The 27,804-nt window shown below is 34.0% G+C and overlaps 1 protein-coding gene across 4 annotated transcripts in view; it reads right to left on the bottom strand.

Moving 5' to 3' along the window:
• Grh (grainy head) overlaps positions 1-27,804 on the bottom strand; it is an 89,969-nt gene that overhangs the window by 15,628 nt on the left and 46,537 nt on the right. For 3 of the 4 annotated variants that reach the window (XM_026637878.2, XM_026637877.2, XM_026637880.2), the window contains 5 exons: positions 25,629-25,829; positions 17,136-17,298; positions 16,347-16,763; positions 11,792-11,949; positions 6,193-6,355 (listed from right to left, as the gene is read on the bottom strand). In XM_026637878.2, coding sequence (XP_026493663.1) covers positions 6,193-6,355; positions 11,792-11,949; positions 16,347-16,763; positions 17,136-17,298; positions 25,629-25,829 — 1,102 coding nt within the window. The remainder of the gene's footprint in view (positions 1-6,192; positions 6,356-11,791; positions 11,950-16,346; positions 16,764-17,135; positions 17,299-25,628; positions 25,830-27,804) is intronic. The other variant, XM_026637879.2, reaches the window with a different exon arrangement.

Genomic DNA, 27,804 nt, shown 5'->3' with positions numbered 1-27,804 from the left:
GACAATTATTTATGTTCACTGCGTGGTAAAACTATTTCGCTTACAGTTGAGCTTTATCGATAGCGCTAAAGTAATGCTCTGCCGTCTCGATATGCTATATCTGATACGGATACGTCTGTTTGTTAAGTGAGCCAGTTGTTTGTGCTAGTTGTTTTAACGCCTAGGTTATTTGCTGCGAATGTTCTTTGCAGTGAATGTCGGTTTCGACATAAATTCTGAGCGGAACTGTGGGTGTAACTGCTGTGCAGTTGCCTACGGTGTACGTGTCGGTATTTATTTTCATATCCAATACCTTGTATCATTTTTTAATAACATTATTATAATTCTACGAAAGACTCTCTACTCATAAATAATTCTATTTCGTCAATTAACTTGTAATCTTGTAATTCTAAGTTACACGACAAAGTGTGCGAGTCATTACATATCGGTTTTACTCAGTGATTTCATTTCCGCTTGCCATTAATTGACGTGTCTCATATATTTAATTGGACAAATATATTAAATAGACTTAAATTATTTTTTATAGTAGATACTCAGAGTAAGTACATGTAACTAAGAGTAAGTAACTGTAATTGTTTTACTGATCTCCGTATATGCATAATTTACCTATAATGTGAATGATGTGACTGATAATTATTTTGATTATTATTCATTTATTGTTTTCACTTTGGTATTTGGCTACCTTAATATTATGTGAATATTGTCTTAATTTCCGTTATTAAGTAAAATTGAATAGCATTATCGGTGTCAGTCAGTGAACACTAAATCTCGATTAAATGGAGTGATTCTTGCGATCCATCCAGCGTCGGATTAACATCCGAAGTCACGCTGTAACGCTAATCTGCTTTAATGTCGAAAGGAAATGTCAGATTGTAAAGTGCAGGGCCCCGGTGGAAGCGAGATGCGGCTTAGAGTCGTACCTTCCACCTACAGCGGAGACCAATTACATAGCAGTGGCCACATTAATTGTACTTAAAAATAATATTATTTCTAAGTATTTTAAAAGTTCTTCGTACATTTTTAATACATATTAAAGCCACCACGTCGCCATGAACTTAGAATAAGATCTACTTAGGGTTGCACAATAGCATCGAGATCGCCGAATGTCGCTGATTACAGTTAGCTGTCTGCCGCCGATGCTATCGAAGATTGACGCTAAATACGCGCGCACTGTGACAGTTTCAATATCGAAACAATGACGAACATTGCATTACGTAACGCCATTTGCGTCCAGCTAGCTGTCACTCATTGATGAAATTAAACCAAAGTGAAAGTTAATTTAAATACGAGCATGACTTTAATTTTCAAATGATAAATATGAAGCGCGTGAGTGATCTTTAATGTAAATATATATTACAGGAGTGATTATAGTTTCATAATTCGTTTCAGCTGTTGCGTTGATGTTACCGAATAATACGTAATATTTCGAAAGCGTTATAGTTATCGTATGGCGTTACGAACCTGAAATCGAACGTGGAAAATTCACGCTTCGTCGAGCGGCGCGGCGTGTACATATATATATATGTACATAAACTTAAAGCATCTACATATATCATAACCCACCACAAATATATATAAACGAACCATTGAAAATTGTCAACGAAAAAACGGAAGTTAATTTTGAAAAGACTTTTTCCCAAAACTTTAGGTACGATAAGTTTTATAAATAAAAAACGACATTATCTTAATTTAAATTACTCCGAAAAGAAAAAGGCAAAAAGTACATTAACCAGATGCGAGTTGAGTAGAGACCGCAATTTCTTATATAATATATTTCATACTAAGCAAATGTAAATGACAAGCAACAATAGAAATAATTTTAAAGTCACATTTAGTATGTTAATTAGTTATATGATTAATATATATTAATTCTTTTATGTAATAAATTATAGAATTATGGAACATTTATTAATTTAATCCGTGATCACAAACATTTAAGTGATTCCTATACTAGTAGTATATACCTGATCATATTAGATAAAGGGATGTAAAAAAGTATTCTAAATAATTACAAAAAAGGTTGAAAAGGATTATGAAGAATTCATATTTAATGTTTATAAAGAAACGCCGTTAGCAAAGACTTTCCGTTGTATAATTTCGCAATTTATAATCATTAGTGTTTTTCTGCGACAAGCCCAAGAGAGCGGTGCGTCGCAGTGCGATGCGGTGCGGACGAGGGTGCAGCTAAATTGAGACATCTCAACGTGTGATTGATTGCGAACATGATTGGCGTCTTCCAACTATCAGCGGAGCGTATGCTAATTTTTATGTTCGATTTTTTTAAATCCTTTATACTTATAAAACTTCTTTTGGAGCTGAATACGAAAACCTTCCACGTGAATGCACCCTGTGAGAAATAATCAATCTGTCTCATATGACAGCCCTTCACTTGCCGGCGTCCGCGATGTCGGTCGAAAAGTACGCGGCGGTAGGGTCTACTCGCTCCGAACGAATGCCGACCGTTATAATCCCTCATCAAGCGTAACATGTTAAGTGTAAAAGGCATCATTAACGATTACCTTAAAAAGTTTAACCGGAGCAATCATTAAAATCGTAAAATATTGCAAAAAAAAATAAATAATACAACATGTCTCGTTACTCGAGTTTCCGTTGCTACGAAAGTGAACAACAGTGATGTCAGGACGGCGATAAAAACTAGAGTAAAAAGTGTTCTGAATAAGTGTGCGCTTTATTCGTTCAAGATACGGTTTAATAGAAGCGAATTGTATAATGATTAACACATTAAGTCTACAAAGAAATAGTTTCTTTGTTCCTGACAATATAACAATTACAACGTGGATATAGGTACATTTATTTTTATAAATGTATTTGTAGTTTTAAAATTAATATTACATATGATCTGTCATTACAATGTAAAACAAGATATTTATCGAATCCGGGAAAATTGTTAAGTCAACGGATATTAACTTTTAAGTAAACTAGCAATAGGTATTTATAAGGTATGAAATGACATTCGTATTTAAATTACATCAATAACTCGCATGTAAATGTACCGTATTTCTTCATATAGTGTGGCATGTGTATGAGTATATGTGTGTAGTGTAAATTAAAATATAAGCTGTATGTTATTTTAGACCCAACTTTTACAATTCTATTTTTAGACGACAATTAAGAAACAACTTGTTTTTATGCAAATAATAAAATCTCCGTGTTTGTTTATGATATTTTATTTTGAATAAGCTTAACAGAATACGAAATAGCAGTGCGAGATGCGTTGCTACCCCTTCAATATTATCTGAACTCAATGTAGATGATTAATTGCTACAATATTTTGTGATTGATGTTTTGTAGAACGTTCTTTTTCATTCATAGCCCTTAACAGGACATCCTTTCAGCTACACAAAAGGATCATCTTAATAATGTATTTGTCATTTAAGATTCAAATGCAAATATTTGATAACGTCGATATAGCGTGCGAACGTTTTACGCGAATTTAGAGCATCCTACATGTATGTACATATCTACATACGTACACCAAGATGGTGCTTAATTAGGTGCAAAATTTCCAGTACAGGTTGTGAGTGGACGAAAATCGGCTGATGATATCGCGAGATGCAAAGTTCTGCCGAAACAAGGCGGTACCACACGTAATTACAGTCGCGCCACGCACGTCTCTCACACCAAATCTCTCTTTTTACTAAATTTTCTCATATCCTCAACCGCTTTACGGCACGCAAAACATATTTGCATCGCGTGTGAATTTTAAACTGTCAGCTACGCTGTATAACAAATGATCATAATTGGTCGTATAGACATGTCTGGTGAAGATTATTCAACTTTTTTTTAATAAATAACATTTTTAAGTCTCATAATTCATTATACAAATACAGTTTTGTTTTATTTTTAATAACGCTTGTTTTAAGTATGTGATCGTTTGATTGTTTTAATAGCTAGTAATATATTCATAAATGTCAGATTAAATCCTTATAGTTTATAATAAAGCCTTCTCATACTCGTACCTAATATACATAGGAATGTGTTGATGTTTTTCTCCTCTCATTGAAAATTGCAAAACAGCTCGTTAAGGAAACACGATGTTTGCCGCATTTAAATTATTTTATCATAATACAGTAAGGTTATTGTTTAAAGAGAGCGATAGTATCCGAGGAGCGGGCCGGGCTCCCGCGGCGGTCATTGTGTTCCTATATGGCGAATGTCAAAAGCGTCGTCTTAATTATCGGGCGCGGCTATACAATGCGGACTCGATTGCGGCGAGATAAGCGCTCTATATCTATCCGAGTGGTATTGAATGCGCCGGACTCGCGGCCCACTTACTGCCTTAATAATAACTTCAAACGTATGTCGCATTGTATTTCTGATTATTTCGATCTAAGCCCATTGAAAAGAGATAAGGCGTGTTTTCATGTTAGCTCCGCGAGTAAGACCAGAGCAATGTAAATAAGAAAATGTTAGTCACTTTAATAGACTAATAGGAACTAGATAGTTACTGTTGTCAATTATTTTTTTATTTTTTAATATGAAATAAAATCGATGTGAGTTAGGAGTTTCCATCTCTAAACAATAACATTTATTTTTGTTATTATCGAAACAGGATTAACCTGATTGACGAAGCTTGACTTTCTGGTTTTTCAAGATATATTAACAAACTATAAAATTAATGCAATTTAATTGTACCGTAAACTTATTTATTATGTCATTTTCTCGGGAAGTGATCAAGCAAGGGGATTTCCGACTTTTTTTTAAATAATGTGTGACCAACAATCTTTTATAATTTATCTTTTGTTGTCTTAAAGTAATTGTTTTCTCAGCGGACGGTAATAAGTTTCCCATCACGCTAGATTTACGCTTCACTATTGTAACCGGTCTCATAAGCTTCATTATTGTTGCAACTTAGACGTAAATTAAATAGAATTTGGTCATTTTTAATCTTGTCATATATTTATAACCCGGCGATATATTTTTTATATAGAAAACGTAGATCTTAACCGAATATATTTCAGATTTGATATCTAGCAACACTGTATTTATGTATCACTGTACTGTTACTACAACAAAAAACAAGAAAGAAAATACCGCGTAATATCACCAGCACGAATAAAAAAATGTTAATACATTCATCCTCAAGCTAGAAGTCGAGACAGTGGTATGAGACCGAAATCCTTCTCCTAATTAAGGTATATTTATAAGATGTGAAAGTTTGTCATTAATTTGACGTTCCATTATTTTATTTCCTCCATTTATATTACTTTGAATTCAATCAAACGATAGTGCTAAATTTAATTATGTTATCGAATTCCATTTAACTGGCTATGGAGTTACGACAAAGTATATTATTATCCAATCTACATTATTGTAAGAAAAAAAAACACGATGAAAGTGAATGTTACGAAGGTAAATAAGAAACCTTAACCGGGAACCGTGTGAAATGAAATTGACACGAGGATTCTGCGGTCAGCAACTTGCTGAGAGCATGTTACTACACTAAAATTATTCGTACTAAAATGTATCCTCCATCGCACATATAATATACATATTGATTACAATCCGCACTTACAATAATCTTGGCTATTTTATTCGTACTGTGTTTTAAACATAAATTAAATAGAGACGTTACAAGACATGCATATGCGACATGCGTGTGTGCGTGTTTTACGATTGCTCATACCTCTAAAGTACGTGGTTAAGCTTTCTAAGGTCCGAGCGAAGTAAACATCCGGTCACTAACCGTTAACTGGCTACATGCTGGAGCTAAATCAAATATCTACAAATCCCTTGTGTTAATTACATATTAATATTTTTTCCATAATATGGTTTTATACATCCACTAACTCTTGTATTTTTTAATTTCGTTGGATGTTTTTATAAACCTGCATTAATCGTGCTACTAGTTAATGATAATATATCAGTGTAAGTGAATATAAAAAAATTAAGAAAATTCTTTTAAATAAATTTGACAAATGTATGTTCTGAAGAGAAATTACTTTGGAGCAGAGGACTGCACTAGTCCTCAGGCGTATCTACTCATATGATATTCATTTAGTTAATGCACATTGCTTAATAAATCACGAATTTTAAGATGAAATACCACATAACGATTATGGTAATAAGCATGTTTACATTCTTACATACTATATGTATATAAATCTTCGAGTTAAATTACATTAATCACATAGACGTAAATATTACAAATGCATCCGGTTGTTTACTTACCTTAACGGTTTGGTTCTTAAGTGGTTTGTCTGGATCATGGACATATTCCAATGTGATGCCATAAAACTGGCCCTTATTGATGTAAGTAATACGGTCATCTTCACGGCGTTGCGAACTGCTACTCGCCGTCTCCAGGTGATACTTGAACCCGTACGGAGAAAACCTGTCAGAACATGTCAAACATTACTAAAAATCATGTACATCATACTCAGTTACAGAGTACGTAACAAAAAGAAAATGCAATTTTATTTTTAGCTTTAGTAGTCATATCAGATTTCTAACAGTGGAATAAGAAAGTCATTGCAGCAAGAATTTGGTAGAGACGTATAAACTGCACGGTAATCTTGCTTTTTAAACATTTCGGAAAATATGCGATTTCTTCTTTGATGTTATCTACAGATACATGCTCTCGACAATAAAGTTTCCATGAAGTAAAGTAATAACAGTACGCAAAAAGTGGAAATCTTAATTGCACAGCCGGTAGAGCTTGTCACTAGCGTCGTTACATAAAGGCGTGGAGATCCAGTTCGTTGTGCGCAATGAAAAACTGCGTTTTCTCGCGATTTCCTGCGCGTGGGATCAACGGAAGGAAAACCCCGCTAATTTAACTGCATGCATCGCGTGCTGCGGCTCGTTAACGGCGACGCTCGTGAGTCTTGCGACATCGCGACACGACTCCACGCGCCTCTCTGCCTTGTCGCCGCCGATCTCTGCCCACGCCGGACAAATTCACGCACCCTCACTATTCAGCCAGACCAGGAAATAGCAAACGTCATTATCAAAGCACTCCATTGTACCACGCCTTTACTTTGAGTCGTTTACTTATATAACTCGATAAAAAGCTATAAATTGTAACAGAATATTTAATCCACCAATAAATCTCTACGTAAAACGTAAAGAGCGAGTTAGGGTCGGTTCAATAGTCGACTTGCGGTCGGACCATTACTTTAAGCTTATTGAAAACAATTTGGTAAACAGTCCTGCTGATGTTAGCGATTTAAAGTGAGCACAGCAGATAAAGGCCGTGTAATGCAAACGCAACCGACATTGACGGATCGGCCGCAGCGGTTCTCGCCTATCTGATTCTCTCCGAGTTATTTCAAAAGTAATTTCCATTTGTGACGTGACTTGGTATTGTCATTTCAACAATTCTGATATGCTTTGTTAGATAGTGCACAATTATATCTACCAAAGTTAGATGCTAACAGTATAGCAGAATCTTACGAAATGGTTAAATTTTTCGAAAAAGTATTCTATAAAGTTATTTTAAAGACAGGGACATTATCGCTATCCTTCATTTTATGGCAAGCTTTATATTGAAGCTTCCAAATTCGATAGATTATCCTTGCTGGTTATTTGTTGCTTTTGCGTGATATGTAGGTACTAAAAAAATGGACTAATTAATTATACACATTTAAAAACGTATTGTTAATAACAATAGATAACCTCAAGATAAGTTGAGTATCAAGAGACATATGATTTTAGTTCATTACATAAAATGTATTTCTTACAGAAAAAAAAAATTATATACTGGCAAGAAACAAGCAGATATTTTATCACCTGGGAATATACGATCGGATCGTACTCAATAATAAACTACGCATTGTTTTCGAATGAGCTTCATTACAAATTTCAGCAGCGCAGCATCCGAAAAAAGTCACTTCCTGCGTGAAGACGAAGGCCTTTCATGAATAAATCAATCGGTGAGGCGCGGAAATTGATGAGTGCACAAAAAGCTTCGGATCGTAGCGACAACAAAGTGCTTGCAATAAAAACGCATGCCGCGATAAGAGTTCGCTGGCAACGAGCGACGTCCCGCGGAGCCTGCGCTGCACCGCCAAATTAGATGCGCATAAATCTGACCCTTTTATACTTACAATACTATTACTGACCACGACGCTTTGTGTTACAAACACCTTGTTAAGGGAGTATATGTTAATAGTCGGCTATTGTCATAAATTATTTAAAGTATCTACTTTGTCTTGTCTATTTTACTTATTTTAATAACATTTAATGAACCTATTATAACTTTACATTTTTTTGTAACTACGCTTACTTTTAAAAAGCAATTTGTTAAATATAGATTGAAAAGTTTTAGAAAACAAATCAATAAAATGATATTGTTTCCCATTCTAATTTCGAAATTAAAATGTTCTTAGCAATTTCTATGAGTTTATCAATTTAAAAAGGCGTAGTCTTGCCTCCACATTGTAATTTGAAAGAAAATAAATTTTTATGTCGCTATATACGGAGAAAAGTGCGTGCATGTCCATCGTATCAATCGCTGATGTAAATTGAAGGACCATTGTGCGCCTGAGACGAATGCCAAGACTGATGAAGCGTTCTGTATAGTCAGAAGACCGTAAAACTAAAATATATTTGTGTTGGATATTTTGTATTATAACGCTCCTTCCATCCTATACATAAACTTATTAAATAAATATTAAAGATATTTAATTATTTCGAATTTCTTTATATATTATTTTTTAAGGATATCAATGGTTAGGATAATTGGTAATATTTAAATTAGTATTTCTAAGAAAGCTATGTATCACGTTATGCGATATGCGGTTGCGGTGTTAACGTTCAGGTGCTATTATATAATTAGCAGGGAATAGGCAGCCGACTGCGACCGGCGCGACGCCCGACACTCATCGTCCATCGTCACACTTGACACTGTACTATTATTTGCTATCAACGTTCTATTTAATGACTCATACCAGTGTTTTCCGCGGTACATTATTTACAGCAATATATAATATATTCACAAACAATGAATTAAACATCGTATCAGTTATTTAGGAATTTTGCTGCAATAACATAGGTAATTTAATATAATGTTAAAAAACGACGTTGATAAAAATATTTTATATGTTACGTATTTATTAACTATTAAACCTTGACGAGATTAATTATTAGAAATTAACAACGATTATGAAATAGCGAACTCCTCGACTTCGACATTTTTTCTGATATTGATATTCAAATAGATACATATTTTGTATGAAAGTTTATTTATTTCTGTTTCAAGCAGTTTCCTCGGCCGAAAGCAGCTACGTGTATGTATCGTGTCAGGGCTCATTCTTTGTTTACATATTTTACTCGTGAGTTCCACGAACGTCTTATAATTTTTAAATACTACTGAAATATATAAAGTTAAAACAAATGCTAGTCGACACAAAAAATTGTAAGCATACTTATAGCTAGTGGTAACCGAAAAACTCTTTCATTGTAAGACAAAGGCAATTTATCTTTTTTAAAGAATTTTCCAAAAACAAATATTTTTTTTAACATTATAGTATTATGTATAGACTATTATTATTTGGTGGAACATAATTATAATGTATTCCTAAACGGCCACTTAGTACAAAATTATTTATTAACACTATAAAAACCGAAGCAAATGTTAAAATTACGTGTTAACAGATATTCTACTAAATTCTACAAGGTATAACTTTTGCACTTAGAATGTGTCATGGATAAACATACAAATTACCTAACAGATTAAGGCCACTAGATACCTACATGTACATTACCTGCATTTATAGTTTAGATATACGACGATGTTTAATGTAAACATTTGAACTAAGGATACGAAAAACAGTATAAGTGATGTAGATTTCCCATTACTACAGTTATATAGCTCTCTGAAGTGATAATCATAAATGTATACATTAGCTGATTAGGCTACAAGTTGTAAACTGTTCAATCTTGTGTTGAACATGTAAATAAAGTGGCTATCGGGGGCATCCAATAAACAAGTGAACATTCGTCGGATACTATCCTCGATAAGTATTAGTTCAAACATTTGAGAAGAAATTCTAACGCGTCAAAACAAAGTCGAGAACCAGTAATTGACTACGAGTTAATATAACCCGAGACCATAAAAAAGACGTAGAAACGATCGAATTTTTAGGCCAAATGCAAGCAAGTAATTATCGAGATAATAATGCTAATGCACTTATCATGTTGACGACTGTTTCCGCCGCAACATACAAGCTATTCGAATAACGATTTTGGAAGTTCAAATTTTACTCATTTGTTTAAGATTTGTTTTATTCGACAAATATTGACTTGTTTAAACCTAATGCAATAAACTAGAACCGTGGCATCCGACATTTAATATTTTTTTTCACGGTGCGGCATCTACAATTTTCACTACGTAAGTCGCAAAACAATTATACTTAATATACTATCTAAAACTATTAGATTTAATAATAACAAAATTATATTTAATTATATGATATAGGTATGCATAAAATGTATTAGTAATTTGCAACTACCGGAGCGAAACAAAACAAAAATAAACAATCGAAAAATGGCATACAAAAGTCTGCGGAGATATAAGGCACTTAATAACATATTTCACTAACAATAAATAGCAATGTTGTCGATAAATGTAAAGTAAACTTAAAGTAATTTAGTCTAAATACGATACTCACATTTCTTATAACGCCTTCCAAGCATGAGGCGGCGTGGAAATAAAATAATTTTCATTATTCAATAGTTACCTAATAAGGTGCGTGCAAAACGGTTCATTACTGGATTCCAGTAGTAGAGTAAATCACTAGTTAGTAATATTTCTTATATATTACGGGAGTTTCTACTTTATATTAGCTTTGCGTAACGTGGTTATTAAAATGTCATACAGATAAAATTAATATTATATCATATTGTTTTGAAGGAAATCAGGCATCCAGATAAAAAGTGTTTAATCTATACAAAATTTCTACTGATAAAGCAGTTATACTATATTTAATAGATGCGAATGACGATTTCTAAGTACCTATAGAATTAATTAAGTCATATAAGTAAATAAGTGAAACGTATACATATAAATGAATCAGAAGAAGGAATTTGAAAAGCGTTTCTAGCTCTATACGGAACGTCGTAAATAGTTTTCAATAATTAAGCCTGCGTCAAATGTTATTTTTTTCATTCAGATTTCTGTTAATAGCGAACAAACTACTGCAGGGTCTCTAAATCTCATTTCACTTTAACAAAATTATCTTGTTACAAGACAATTAACTACGAAAAAATAGGAAATTGACAATTAACACACACTTTCTGTTGCATTCAACAATCACGAAGCTTAACTTAGCACCTCGCATAATCAAACAAGTTACGAGATGTGCGTCCAATGATCCTGCCTTTACCTCTAAAATGTACGCATATTATTATCATTGAAATTTATAGTATATTAAAACTCCATATCTACTTGAATGCATTTAAAAATTTGTTTTAGTTAGTAGATTAGAATGTTACAGGTGATTCGAGAAAGGGCCGTTTTATCACAAATTCGAGAAGTGCGAAGTGGTAGGTCCATATAGTTTCACGGGATGTTTGTTGTTTCCATCTATTCACACTAGCGGCACGCATGTAGGTACGTTAGGTTAGGTTATACGGTAATAAAATCATTTTTACAATTTACACTAGCCATTAGAGTTAACTCTACAACAGCAGGAGAAAAATATTTTTACCACTATTAATAATCACAGCGGACCATCCTTAATTTAGACAGGTTGGTATCCTTTAGTCGAATTACATAATATGATAATCACATTAATAAGAACAATAATTACTAAAAGAAATTACTTACAACTTAGCGATTTGGATCTTGTCAGCGTCATTTTGCCGACCGAAGTCGTGCCAGGGGCGCGTGCGGGGCGGTTGCGCGGGAGAGTGGTGCGCTGCGGGGGTGCCACGGCCGTCTTCTCCCACGCCGGGCTGCTGGCAGATTACCGTATACTCGAACGACTGCATGGACCACAAAAAAGTCAAATATACAAACTTATACAAACATATAAATCTTATCTCTATTCATTTTTTCACTTATTTACATAAATAATATTATTGAAATTGGCAATATAATACACAAATAGATAAAATCATCTTTAAAAGAACGAGCTCATTTTGGATTTTTAGCGTCGATGAACTAATTAACATATAAAATTTAACACATTAGCTTTAACATATTCGCATATACCAAAGGCAATTATAAATTACAAATTCTTTTGGTTTTCTATATATATCTTATAAATTATTTAACATAAAATTAAAATTGAATGGTAACTTCGTTGATACTCGAAGAAAAGAAGAACCAAAACGTCAGACAATAATTTGAAATTCAATTAAAACTCTACTGGACAGATTGTTTTCGTTTTCAGATAAATTATTTGTGTGATGATGAAAATAATTACTTATTAAGGCCTCTGACAATCGGACTCTATAATATCAAATATGTACTATTAATAATAGTTTCAATTTTATATGTACTCATAAATATAACAAACAAACAACTACCAAGCCAATATTTAACTATTAAGCCTTTGATGTAGATGTTAGAAACTGTAATATATAATACCTTCTAGAAAATAATAATTATAACAAAAAAGGAAAGAACTATATATATGATTGGGGCTAAAGCTACTTAACTGAAGAAAATAATAAAAACTTGTGTTACGAATTTATAATAAAAACGATTTTATTAAAATAGGTGATCATTCATTATTCGATCATTATTCAAATAAACAGTTTAGTTTAGCCATTTTCGTTATTTATATTAGATTTAATACCGACAAACTGTTATTCATTTAATTTTTAAGATGATTTGTAAGAGGTATGTAAGTACTGAATTTTGATAATTTAGTAATAATCAATCATTATTTCACAAGATTTTGTTTTATAATGATCATTATTCGAGGTGTATTTCCCTAATAAATATACGTAAAAATAATTTAATTACTTAACTAATACATATCAATGTTGATCATTTAGAATAAGTCGTTCTTTTGATTGTTCGAGGTCACCGCTGCTACACGTGTATTCGAACTTAGCATAAATATTACAGTATTCTTTAATGTAGATATCTACGTTCCGCAAAAACTTAGGAAGCGAAACGATCAAAGTTACATTTTTAATCATTACGTATTATGTCCGTAACTTTAATATAAATTCTCGTATGTATAATTAATTATGTAGAAAATAAATAAACACAAAAACGTTACGCTTTTGCGATTACAATGAATGCTCAATCACCTGTGATGTTCGGTATATGTGAATATGTTCGTTGTTCTAAGTATGTTGTTTGTTTTACAGATCTTAATGAATGAACTGATACGCAGTTGTGTTTTATTGTTTTGCCTATCTTTTATTATTTATTTATTCGTACAAAAACTCGTTGCGGCCGTAACGAAACTCATTTAGCAATTGGCAATTGGTGTATTAACTATTAAAGTTCAAATCACTTCGTCTTGTTAGATTTTATTGAATGTTAATTTTTCCAAAATTGTTGGCGATACTTAAATTTGGCACATTTTCCCACAAATGTTTCATGTCTGCATATATTATGAAACGAAAATATTAGTACATATCCTACGTATATATATAAATTCATTTATTCTGAATAGAAATAAAAATTATAACGAAATAAGAAAACCTTATTTATTTCACGATTAAATGTAAACGAAGTTGAAGAAAAAATATTATGTAGGTACTAGCTGTTACCCGCGGCTTTGCCCGCGTAGAATATGAATATATTTACAAATTAACTTAAAATATTATGTTAATGTAATTCAGCTAAAAGTTGTAATTCAGCTGTAAAAGTATTTCAGCCCTTAGGGTAGAATATCTAGAAACGCTTATTAATCGGTAAAAAATAAAATTTCGAGCTTCTAACTTCAAAATGACAGACTTCCAGACTAACCTGTATACGAAATGTCAACCCCTACTTTGTCCCTTTAGGCGTAAAATATCCAGAATCGTTTAAATACGTATCAACTCATTTTTAATCGGTATCCCAAAAATAAAATTTCTTGCTTCTAACTACAAAAATGACGGACTTCCAGACTATTCTATATACGAAATGTCAATCCAATTTATCTTCTTAGGCGTAAAATATCCAAAAACGCTTAAATGCGAATCAACTAATTTTTAATCGGTAGCCCGAAAATAAAATTTCATGCTTTTAACTTCAAAATGACGGACTTCCAGGCAACCTGTATACGAAATATCAAACTCTATTTCTCTCCTTAGGCGTAAAATATCCAGAAACGCTTAAATGCGAATCAACTCATTATTAATCGGTAGCCCAAAAATAAAATTTCATGCTTCTAGATTCAAAATGACGGACTTCCAGACTAACCTGTATCCGAAATGTCAATCCCTATTTCTTCCCTTAGGCGTATAATATCCAGAAACGCTTAAATACGTATCTACTCATTTCTAATCAGTATACCAAAAAAAAGTTTAATGATTTTAATTTAAAAAATGTCGGACTTCCATAAAATATTTCACCCCCTTAGTGGTAGAAACGCTTAAATACGTATCTACTCATTTTAGATCAGGATCCCAAAAATAAAGTCTCATGTTTCTATCTTAAAAATGACGGACTTCTATACAAACTTTTAACCCTCATTTCACCCCCGTAGGGGTAGAATATGCTGAAATAGTTAAATAAGTATTTACTCCTTTTTAATCAGTATCCCAAAAATAAAGTTTCTAGTTTCTAACTTAAAAAATTACGGACTTCCATACAAACGTTCAACCCCTATTTCACCCATTTAGGGGTAGAATTTCGTAGAGTTTCGTCATGATATGTTAGTTAATAAGTGTACAGCCTAATATATAAGTTTTATGCTTCTAGTTCTAAAAATGACAATACTTTCAACAACTTACAACCTTTCATCCCCCTTTTCAACCCTTTACAGCACTTTTTTCCAAATAAACAGTAGCCTATGTCCTTTCTCAGGCTCTAGACTATTTGTGTACCAAATTTCATTTAAATCGGTCCAGTAGTTTTGACATGAAAGCGAGACAGACAGACAGACAGAGTTACTTTCGCATTTATAATATTAGTATGGATTAGAACTGTTATTTTGATGAATGTGATACCTGCTAAAGTGTTGTCATAAGAATTTTATAGTTTTATACAACATAAATAAAACCATAAATTGCCTTTAATATATGTAAATTGTTTTAGCAGATTTAATAAAAGACGCTTAATTTAAAGTTTACAGACGTTTTGATTAGATTTATAATAATAATAGGTATATTCTAACAAGACCGTTGCTATCCAATTACACAGTTCTCTTAGATATTTTCTATGTTTGTGTGCAGTACAATACAGATAAAATAATTAGATTGACACAGTGGCCAGCTCGTGAGCGCCACACCTAGGAATGACAAGTCCTTCAAACGCACTTAGTTCTGAGACTGATTATACAGTAGGAGTCATGTCAATTTGTTATTTGAATTATTCTAACTTATAAATTTTAAGACAAAACACAAGCTGTTCCTAGTCATGTCGTCTGACGTTGCGTCACGACCGCTGTTTCCAAGTAATAGCAATTAATAAAGATAAGTTCATTTATTATTGTACAATCTCCTTTTAAAACACTTTACTAAATAATCGTTATAGAGACCTAGTACACATTAGCAGATTAGTTTTATGAACTTCATACATTAATGCAATTTACCGAATCTAATTAGGGATATAAATGCTGTTTAAGTTTTAAATAGCCTAGTTTAATTGCTTGTTATTAGTTACCCCTAATTATTTAATTTAAATCAGTTTTATTTACGTACATTTTTGAAATATAGGTTTTAACGTTACTTAATATTTATTTTTGGTTTAATCCATATCTAATACTGAAAGTATGAGTGTACATTGCATTTAATTTTATTATTAATACGTTATGAATAATATAGTAAAACTATCTTATAACTCTGTAATAAATTATACACATCCCTAGTCAGAAGTAGTACAGACAAAACATATTTAGATAATTAAAAGATAAAGAGCGCGGGAGGGCTTCTGTGATAGTATTGGCTTAATTTAAAAGCAAATCAAACATGAGTCCCGAACTGATTTAGGTTCTCTGTTGGTATACATGTTCAGAAGCCTAGATTTATGTTATTGATAGTTCATAAAACATTGTATAATAATCTACAAAACAATGTTCATAACAAGTCCCTATTTATTTCTTATATGAAATGAATATTTTCACATACATGTAATGAATGAGGTGTTCTAATAGGGCTGAATAAATCAAATGTGAAATTAGATACTTTAAAGCAAGTGTGTAGTGTAAATTGTGCGTAAGTATCGAGTGAGAAGCCCGCCAGCCCGCGCCCTTGTCTCTCGTAGAACCGACCTGCTGGACAGTAGTGTGGTCACGAGGTGTGACAGCATCTGCACCGATGCCGCTGTCCGGTGATGGCAGATCCACAGTAAGGCCTGCGGCAGCGATCACGCTCTTGCTATGGTACCGAGGTGCTGAGTATCGGTCACCGAAAGCCGATGCTGATGCCGACTCAGTGTCACTGTAGGGTGGTGCAGCCCTTTGTTGGTAGCCATCGCCGACAAAGTACTCTCGATAGTAGGGCTCGCCAGCAAAAGATGCTGTTTGCCGTGGATACTGGTCCCCATAAGGTGTCGGACTGGGCGTGCCTGGAGGCGCAAACATTTGCGCTGCATACATTGCCGCGTCAGGCAAAAGCGAGCCAGCTGAAGAGGCCCGTGACGGTACCGGAGACGGCGATGCTGCTTCGCCAGGCTCGCCGACCGCCACCTGCGGACACACGCGTCTGTTACACGCGTTCTCCCACGACAATTGTCCGCTCCGTAAAGTCGACGCGTACATACCGCGTCAACACAGTCACTGCTTCACGTACACTAGGTTTGTTCGTTTAAAACACAGTCACGATAGAGGTATATTAAATCCCGATCTGTTTATGTGGTCCGATGGTTCACCTAAAACTACATGCACAGGGCGGGCAGCGCTGGCCGGCCGTTTTAGGGCGCGGGCGGGCGCGGTTATTTTGACTCGAGCGAGATGCTCGGCACATCGTACGCTACTGCGATAAATTATACATGAATAACCGGTAAGGAAAGTGTGTGAGTGCGTGCGCGCGCGGCGGCGGCGTGCGAACGTGTGACGCACCTTGTGTCGCGGCGGCTTGAGCGCGTGCGGCTCGGGCTCGTCGACCACCTTGCGGCTGAGATCCTCGGGCTCGCGCTTCACGAGGCCCGCGTGAAGCAGGCCCGAGAGCTCGCCCAGCTCCGCCCCGTGCGCGCCATTGGCCGCCTTCAGTGCTCCGCCGGCCCTGCGGAGGGGAGACAGGCGTGATTGGCGATAATGCGCGCGCGCCACTATTTCTACGGCCGACCTCGTTGTGCGCGCGCAATATCGCTACACTATCATTTTGCTCTATGTGCTACTACCAACTATATACCAACAAACAAGTAATTTTAAGATGTATACCTATACGATAGCTATTCATATTTTTATTCAAATTGAAATTTATTTCACATTAAAATAAATTATCTGTAGCACATATTACAAAAATAGAGATTATTTATTTAAACACATATATTATTAATATAAAAAAACCGCTCTCCTATATAGGACTTATCTAATTACATTCGATTCATCTGAAATTTTATATGTATTTCTTACCTTTCTGATCTGAGCTAAAATTTTACAAGCACTTTTGAATTGTAATTTTACAAAACTATATATTCAGGAATCTACATCTTAAAACAGATTAAAATTAATAAACTGGATCAAAATTTCATCTTAAAGGGTCGGGTCGTTTCAATTGTAAAAATTCACCCATATTTAAGGTTACCTTTTAACAACTAGAAATTAATTAATTTAATTGTTATTATAATTATTTTTATTTCTTTAAACATAGGTATTTCAAATTCAAGCAAAAACTTACCAATGAGTTTGCTTAAGATCAAATATAAGTACTATTAATCTACTTTAAATAGGTATACTATATAGGTATACTCATATCGAAGAGCAACACCCTACAAAATTATAATCAAAACTTTTTAATTTACTTTAACCTAATACATTTTTTTAAACGTTTGTTTTTTTTTATAATTAAATAATAAAACTTTTATTTTAAGTTTAAGTAATAACTTTTTTTTATTAAAGTATTTATAAGATTTCCCTAAATGACAATGAAGGTAGATACTTACCCAATACCTTGTCAAAATTAGTATCGAAATATCTATATATATTCTTCGCGAAATAACCTAAGTCAAATGAGGTAGCTTCCATCGATTAATGGCCTAATTTTGGCCACTTGGTATATATATTGCAACATAATACCTCTCAAATGAACAAATAGCAAAACATTTAAAAAGCAACATGTTTATCGGTTTAGAACAAAGGTCCACAAACTGTTTATCCCGAAATCACTTGGTGTTTTTTCTGTTGTTTTGGGTGGACGTTTTATAAAGTTGACCTCTTTCATAAATTCGTTAACTTAAATGCGTCTTTGCGACGTGAGTCAGTTTAAAAATATAAATATTATTAACATAACGATAAGTACGTCGGTGTATATTATAGATTTATTTTTCCATGGTAGCACCACGCACCCCTAGTAGTTTAGCATTGAATGTCTTTAATAAGGAATACCATTGCTACTTTAAACAAAATCGTTTTTTGTTACACGTTTCTTATTTTTCCATAAACACAACACGTCAGTTTTGCTCTCATTGCTTTACTTTTTTACAAAATTTGACACAAAATTCATATATTGTGTTTCCATTCTTTTTTTATAAGTGGACGATTTGTTGTTCCACCTGAAGGTGAATGGTCACCGCCACCTATAGACATTGACGCTTTAAGAAATATTAACCATTCCTTATATAGCCAACGTGCCACCAACCTTGGGAGCTATGATGTTATATCCCTTATGCCTTTACAGTTTTTCGTTTAATCAAAAAAAAAAAAAAAATGTCGCAGATACATTGTCTGATACATTGTCAGATCATTAATTAGAGGTAGAAAACAATTATAAAATGACAAGACATTATAATAAACCTAGGCGTAGTTGGTACCTACTGTAAAACATTATCTCGATGAGAGTAAGACTGTTGCTTCTCCGTGTATAAACCCTAATCATTCGTTCATTACATTCAAATAATGGAGATATTAACCCTTATATGGCCCACATGGTCGTTTTCGTCGCACTGAAAATGACCTACAAATTACTATTATTATATACTTTAAAGTTTTTAACATAATAATGTTTTTTTTTTTTTTAAATAACTTGTCTTTATTTGTTTGTTTTGTTTTTAGTGGGACATTCAACAAATAAAATGTATTTGCTTCTTGAAAAAATATATAAATAGGCATTTATGTTCCAAGAAAAAACTCAATCTAAAAAAATCTAATTAATAAATATTTTTAAAGCTTTTTTATAGCCACGTTGTTAAGGTATCCTAATCTAAAAAATATCGCCACTCATCCTCTATTTAGTACATCCTTATGAGCAAACAAATATTTTATGAACTTCGTTTTAAATCTGCATACGAAAACCTGGTACAGAAATCTAATCCAACTGATTTGTATTAACAAATATTTCAGGTGCTTATTCAACATAGCATCATTATTTCAATTTATCGCATTTGGATATCAAATTCAAAATTCTGTGGTGAATATACATGACATTAGTGCAAATATACTGAAAAGCTACCGCAAGTAGCCTTTGTTAAAAAATCGGGAATCTCGAGCTTTAAGATATTAAAAGCATTATATTTATTTGATAATTGAATACAGTTTCCATTTCTGTAAGATTAAGGCAAAGTAATACGCCATCAGACATAGATGTGTGAAAGTAAACAAAACACCTTAGGGGCAGACTCTATGTCTACCTCTACGGAATAACAATTAAGAATTCTTCTGGATTTTTGAGATAATTAAATTGGAGATCATTCCTAAAACACTGTGGTATGATTTAAACTATGAGATGTATTGTCTTAACATTAAGTCAACATTTTATTGTTACAGGGTGAAGTAAACAAAATACATTACGTTTATGTGGAGCTTAAAACCAATATATTTGTTACAAATATGTAGATTGATAATGTTAATTTGTTTACACATTTAAAGACGTATCACTTAAAATGTCTCTAGTGATAAGTTGATGGTGTTACTAGTTCAATAAATAAATAAAATAAATAAAAATTGATATGACCTATCAACGATTTCTTCATAATTTGGTATTTTTTTGAAAAGTTATCGATGTGTTCAACGAGTAATGTCCCGGTAATGTCCCACTGCTTATACAAAAATGTGCTCAAGGAGAAGATTACGAGCTTATTTATCCGGAACAAATTAGTGTTTACCAAGTTTTTTATAGAATTTAATTCGACATATTTAGATTTCCTCGCGATATTGCCCTTTACCGCAATGGACGAGATGAATTATAAACACAAGATTAAGCACGTTAACTCATTAGTAGTTGAACGGATTTGAACTCGCGATTGTCGGGTATCCACATTCTTGATCCAGGTCATCTCAACTCTTACTGTAAGTAAAAAATACTTTTAGTATATGTCTATGATGCGGACTGACAATGAGTTGTATATATTAATCAGTGCACTCCTACTAAGAAGTTTCGTGACACTTATCGCGTTGTCGCAACGTTCTTAATTTAAATTTCAAATTAAGCAATTAATTATCTCGATTGAGTTTTATCTGTTTTAAAAAAGAATAAGTAACAATCTTGACACAACAAGACAATCATCTAAACTTTATAGTTATGATAAATATTGCTTATCTGTTTAGTTTTATAATAGGAAGACATGGAAAGGTATACTTTAACCAGTAGTTCGTAATTATAAATTTTAAGATTTAATTATCATTAGAAGATATTCGTTATGGCTATTTATATGTACCTCGGAGACAGCAACATTAAATTCGTTTGATTTGTTCGAATGTAGTGAACACAGCCACCTCCGCAAGTGGCGCGGGGCGCGGCTTTCGTCGGCCGGTGTCAGTGCGCGCCGATTTATGATAATTGAAGACATGTTTCATTGGCGCTCAGATGTTTATTTTAGATAAGAGCCTCTCATGGCACTATTTCATGCGTCCGAATTGGCCGGGATGCGCGACCTCCCGTGAGCTTCGAGCTGCGTCCGCGTCCGATTGCGACACTCGTATTATTTTTTCAACTCGATTTATAAATGCAATTTTCAAAATATCGCATAAGATGCGAAATTTTAAAACAGATAAGATTTAAGTTCCATGCTACATTATCTTTGTATTGTCCAATAATGTTGTAAGGACATCGTAAGTAAACAATATCACTGAGAATATTTATATTCGCTCCTTGTATATTTCGGCTAGCACAAATAATTTAACGGTTTGTTATGACATTGAAATTTATGCCAGTAAAATTTTAGACGGCATGCAAATTGAGTTTGCACTAATCCGAGCACGGTGTGCCGGAGGCGAGGTTGAGCAGATATCGTTATTCATGTGTTCTGAGCACAATGACTTGTTTACTTGTCGACATTCTTTGTATGTGCCCAAAGCGCTACGATGAAAAGTACGTTATACTAACAGCTGAGCTGTTTAGAAATCTCAGATGAAATAGCTTGTGAAATAGAAAAATATAAACTTATTACACAACATACTTATATTGGTTGACACTTGTTGATTCAATGGCAGATATTAAGAATTAATATTATAGTGACTTTCTCTTTTACAACTTTATATTATAATTGCATTTTGCTTGTAGGAAAGTAAATAACATTACCAGATTTATTCCTGTTATAAAATTTGAACATATAATTTATTAAATTAGTCATTCAAAGTATAAACAGATGTCTAAAAATACGTTAAATATATCAAATTTACTTTCTCAAGCATCTATAATCTGATATTGGTGTCATGCTGCCTCGAATTAGCATAACACTGTCAGTAATAGTGATAAAAACGAACTCCATTCTTAGAATCCGAGCCAGGTTTCGCATGCAGATATAAATTTGAATTAATACACATTTCAAATGTACCTACTCGTATATCACTCGTATGCAATCGGTTCTATAATTATTTGCAATGTTTACTTAACACCCTTTCACACATGACGAGACATCCATAAAGCAAAGCTTAGAGGGTAAGCTACCCTTGTTGAAATGATACCACGGATCAAGAAATTATCAAACTTCTTCATAACTTATATTAAGTTAATAAGTATAAAAGTTTACGTTTATAAATTGTTTTTTTCTTATTCAAATAAATTGAGGTTAATGGATACTGACGCAAGGCAATAAAAATTTTTTTTTTAATAATTTATAAACAGCATTACTTGTTGATAGTTGTCTTATACATTTATATTAAAGACTTAAATACTAGGTACTACCTACTCGTGAGCGTTATAGGTTAAATGTCTGAATACTTAATTAAAGCTAACATTAGTTAAAGCATATACCAAGTCTGTTATCGGAGATAGATAAAATCTGAAATAAATAATTATTTCTTATTCTATGGAATCATGAGATAGGCAATAAAACTTGGGTTCGCTATCACGATTAAAATCAGAGGCGACGACAGTTTATACATCGTTTGACGAATAGATTAAAATCTATCGGAGCATTAAAGCGAGATGAAGAAGGCGCATGCAGCGGATGTGAGAAACGTTACTCCATTCTATTTGAATATATCATTCTACCAAATGTAGGTTTATTGCTACTTTTCTCACGGAACTAATACATTATCAAAAACTTTAATTGAAAACGATTTCGCCATTTGTCTCAGCCATTAAATGTTAAACGTCTGATTGCATACATCGTCTATAACAAATAGCTAATAAGTTATCAGATCGCTTTAAGCCGCATGTCGTCGTCATATACATAGCTAGGCATGTGGTTGTAATATTTTAAGCCACAGCTGTAGGTAACAATTCGCAACGGATACTATAACGGCATTAATTGTAATTTAACTTGTCGTCATTTGAATAGGATACGTGCGTAGATAAAGACTGGTCAAGAAGAATGGTCAAGCCCCGTTTTCATATTTCGCTATACGATGGGCGATAGCGAAGTCTGTCAGGGACATAACGATGTTTCTGTCTTTTCATGCATTATTTTTATAAGAGGGTCGGATGTATACTGGGGAAATGAATAGTATTAACTGTTGTGGCATTAACAATGCAGATATATCTTCAAGAGGAAACCGGTTTTACTCCTAAATGGGTCACACGGTTCCTTTCTCGAGTTTTTGCTAAGCAACCGCTACCATGTAGAGTTACCAAGGATTTTGCTCGTATCATCGTAACATGCAAAAACATTAGAACATAAAATGTTCATATTAAAATAAATCATATGTTTAGTTTTTTTGTTTGTTATAATTGATATTCAGAGTAGCCAAGGCACTACATTAAAACAAGTGATTCTTATAAAGGGAGTTGGCGCTGTCTGCTGATTACAATCATGTCAAGTATACCTAATTGTGTAACGAATCAAAACGTACCAAATATAAATAAATAAAGCTTTTTATGAAATAATGGTAATTAAATACGGAGGTTGTTTAGTTGCATATATAACAAATAAAGTAAAATGTTATACCGTTACTTGTTAGCTTGGACAGTGACAGGGTCGCGAGGTCGAGGCCCTCCCGGAGCCATCCTAGCGCGTTTCTATGCTAATCTTAGTGTTAGCATTAGAGAGACGCCGACAACTATTAATGGTTATAGCCAACGATTTCACTCAATACGCCTATAATTTCCGTGGTCTCTCGTCCTGACTATACATACATAGGTGGCGAGTTGCGTTCGCGCTCCACGCAATGCGTTTACGAAACATGTCTACGCCTACGAATTGGAAGTAACATAATATACAAACCAAACTAGTTAATTTCTACATCTATCGTGCATTCAATTCAAATATTATGAGCGATTTAGACAACAAATACAGCGTACCGAAACTGACGATGCTATGGCACTGAACTATATATCGGATTAGCATACAAACGCGAGCGGCGACACTGCGCTCACGGATGGGTGCGGGCGAGTTGGAGCATTCGTTATAATTTTGAATGTATGAATGAGAAATAGCAGCGCACGTCGCAGTGGGCGCGTGGGACGCGTGCCGACAATGCGCTCAGACAAGTCCTGGGCGTCCTTGTCAATGTGAGCCGCTTCCAGCCACATCCGTCTATTGTCATTATTTGTGTTTGTGCACTCCCGTAAACATTGACAAGGATGATAAGCCAAAACCTCTCAAGCGCCCGATTGCAGAGCAATTGCAGTAATACATATTATAATTTAATCAATCAATGTAGGTAAATTATACCGAAATAAAATGTGATAAGCTCTTTTTATTTAAATGAGGAATAGTGATAACGTATTCTAATATAAAATCAAATGTCATGATAATAAAGCGTTGGCGTTCTTTTATGCTGATGTTTCTTACTCAGATCTGTCGTAAAACTCCAAGGCCTGATATAATTAAGCGTATCTACCTAACGTCATATGTATTTTACAATTTCATGAATTAAAATCTATGTTTGTACAATATAATATGTTTTTTTATAAAAGAATACTTAAGTAGCATAGAGTGTGAAGTTAATATTATGTATTCTTTACAGAAATAATGTGACACGGCGTTTGCTCATTTTTGTGCCATTACACAAAGGATGCTGTTAACAACCTCTTTTAAAGAGCGAGCATAATTTGATCGGGGTCGCATTTCTATGGGAATACCGGTGAATGCGACAACTATCAACTCTTTTTCACAGAGAAAAGGAGATAAACGTTAAGAATTTAATTTCGTTTTTTATAAGAAAATTGAATTATATCTGAAATTTATACAAACACATTAAATCTATGTTATTTTATTTATTTATTATAAAATGAATTGTTATCCAGTACCTAACTAACCATACAACTAACATAAATTAAAAATACATACTTATTCACTCAACCGATAATTCAAACGAAAACATAAGTTTTAAGCTTTTCTATAAAAAGTCGAGATGTTTTTGATCAAAACGCAAAAAATATGCTAATTTTAATATGATATATACAGACGTAGATGTTGGGGAAAAGATGTTCATCGCAGTAGCGAACTTTTATTTCGATAATCCCGCCATACGTATTCAAATGAGCGCCTATGATTTATTGAGTGGAACATTAACATTTTTATTATTTGTTATTCTTACACCTTTCTTTGGGGCGGAAGCCACGCGGCTTCTGTCTCTGGGTACTCGGCCGTGAGACTCGGCAACATTGCACCCCGTCTGAAACTGTACTCGTAAAAAAAATAAAAGATTGAATATTATCATAGTTTACATATAAATTTTACGCGAATTCATTTCGTATTCACTGTGCTTCGATATTCGTCGATTATAATGATAATTGCCTCTATACACGAACATCGACGTAATATACGGCCGTGAGAATCGATGATTGATTTTCCGGAATCGACTTCGGTTCAGACGAAGATCATAAACATTTAATATTGATTTTTCGACTTTGATATAATTATGTTTTCCGCATTGATATAACATTTATAAAAGTAGCCTTTTTTCGATTTTGTTTATTAAATAGTTACCCACTACGCCAGATGTCGAATTGTCATTACAATAATATCAGATACATCAAGTGATATGATTTGACATGATTTTACTTACGACCAGACTTCCTTATGAAGATTGAGGTGCGTCTCTTGCGCTAGTGGAGGCAGCTTGTAGTATTCAGTGACGAGGGGCTGAGGTTGTGAGTCATCTGCTACGCCGAGAACCGAAGTAGCAGCACTCAGCGGATGTTCGGCTCCCCCAGTGTAATAAGCGCGCCAAGATTCACCGCTGACTTCCATCATTTCCTTGCGTCTCCTATGAACAAAAGATATATTATGATTAATTCTGTTTATATGCATTAAAAACATAATTGTACTTAAATGTATGAAGATTCCTATCGAGCTTTACAAATGTCCCTAAACATTTGTTAATAATTTATAAATATTCAAATTCTGCAATAGCGTTAAACATATCTCAAACATTTGTGTTATTTCATGTATGTAGTATGAGTCAATTAAGTTTAATAAAACTTGTAATGTGCAAACCTAAGTCGACTATTGACGTCACATATGAAACGACAGACCAATTTTCATTGAGTGTGTCGTATCAATGAAGTAAACGTAAAATACTGGTATCCCAAGCCTGTAGTTTTACAACTGGATCGACTACATCTGACGAACCAGTTATTAGGCGTGACCATTTTGGTACGGATACTGACCTTTGATGGTATACATCAACGGGCGTCATCGCATAATACAGCGATATAATACGTACGCTAATTGTTGCACACAATCGTGAGTCAGCGACCCGGGTGTCCGGTTCAAACGAGCTTATTATCAAAAAGCGGACTGGCTCAACAACCTCTCGATCTAACGAAGATCCTAATTGGGAAATTCGCGATCTTTCAGTGACTATTTGAATGGATGGCCATACGTCACACGGGTCGGGTCGCTTTCTGCTGCACAACCTGAATGTAGAACAGGTCCAAACCACTTGCAGAACCGGAAGGATACAAGGCAAATCCCTGTTCCCTCGCCAACCAGTTTAGGTTGTCTGACGTCACAACCAGCGGTATCCGACGATGCAGACAAATAAATAAAAAATGTTGGAAGCACGCGTTGGACGAGTTTGACCGGATAGTAGTTCTACTCTACCTGATTCCTGTTCCTGGTGGTTTGTTGATATCACGGGAGGTCAATATTTGTTGTTAATTTAATAAGTATAACTAATCAACTATGTCTTAATACCGAGACCGCAACGTTCTAAATCATATTTTATTTTCTGTACTTTATAAACGCAGTACTTACAAAGTAATCTCAGATAAATTGTCAAACTCTATCAAAACTAGCTATTTCTTACAAATCGAGGTCATTTCGTTAGTCACTGAGCCGAGTTGATAATAAATATCTATATTTGCGATATTGTTGAGTTATTTATAAGCTGAAATCAATTCACCACCGTCTCTTTAGTAAATTTTGTAAAGTATAATTGTAATTACAAAATAGTATAATTAAATTTACATTTATTTATATTGAGACCTGTCTACAACTTATCATTTTAATGCACTACATAAAACAGATGCCAAACATTGTTCGTATATGTCTAATATCCAAAACGACCAGGTTTGTAGCTCTTCAAAATAATTAACATAGGCTACTTAACATTAGTGTCAAGATGGAATAGAAATATGCGAATTGGTTCAGAAAACTGGTAAAGCCAGCTTCTGGCATTTAACCGGCCAAAGCGTGAGTCATTTGACGAGTTAACTGGCAGGCGGGCGCTACGGGGCGCGGGCGGCGAGGCTTCACCACGTGAATGAGATTCCGGTAGGTGCGCACGTAAAAATCGTGCAACGAATCTAACAGGTTTGCTGGGGTCCTTGCGAGGCCATCGGGACTGGTCTAACCTGCCCTGCGCACATGAACCTCGAATTACCGATCCGTTTCCTATCACTTTTGCTTGCAACTGATAAGAAAATTAAGTAATGTAAAATAATCAATCAAACTACTTAAATCTATTTAAGTATCTATAAATAATTAATTGATCAATCTTTTGTCATTTGTTCGTGCCATTTGTGTTTCGCAATTCGCCTTCTCCTTGTGTGTTTGTTTGGGTTCACTATTGAATGGAGCGATTAGAAAGTATCACGCGCAGCTGTCACCGAGACGTGACGTATGCTAGAGCGGAACGGATAGCTCCGTGAAAAGGGTTGAAGGAAATATGCCGTAATGCAAACAAAACATTCGATACGGCCATTCATCTCCGAACGTAGGTATCTCAGACAACTGGT

This window comes from Vanessa tameamea, chromosome 2 (assembly GCF_037043105.1).
Source record: "Vanessa tameamea isolate UH-Manoa-2023 chromosome 2, ilVanTame1 primary haplotype, whole genome shotgun sequence".
NCBI classification, from domain to species: Eukaryota; Metazoa; Arthropoda; class Insecta; order Lepidoptera; family Nymphalidae; genus Vanessa; species Vanessa tameamea.
Note: the sequence above shows the minus strand (reverse complement) of the source record. Positions and strands in the feature narration are given on the sequence as shown.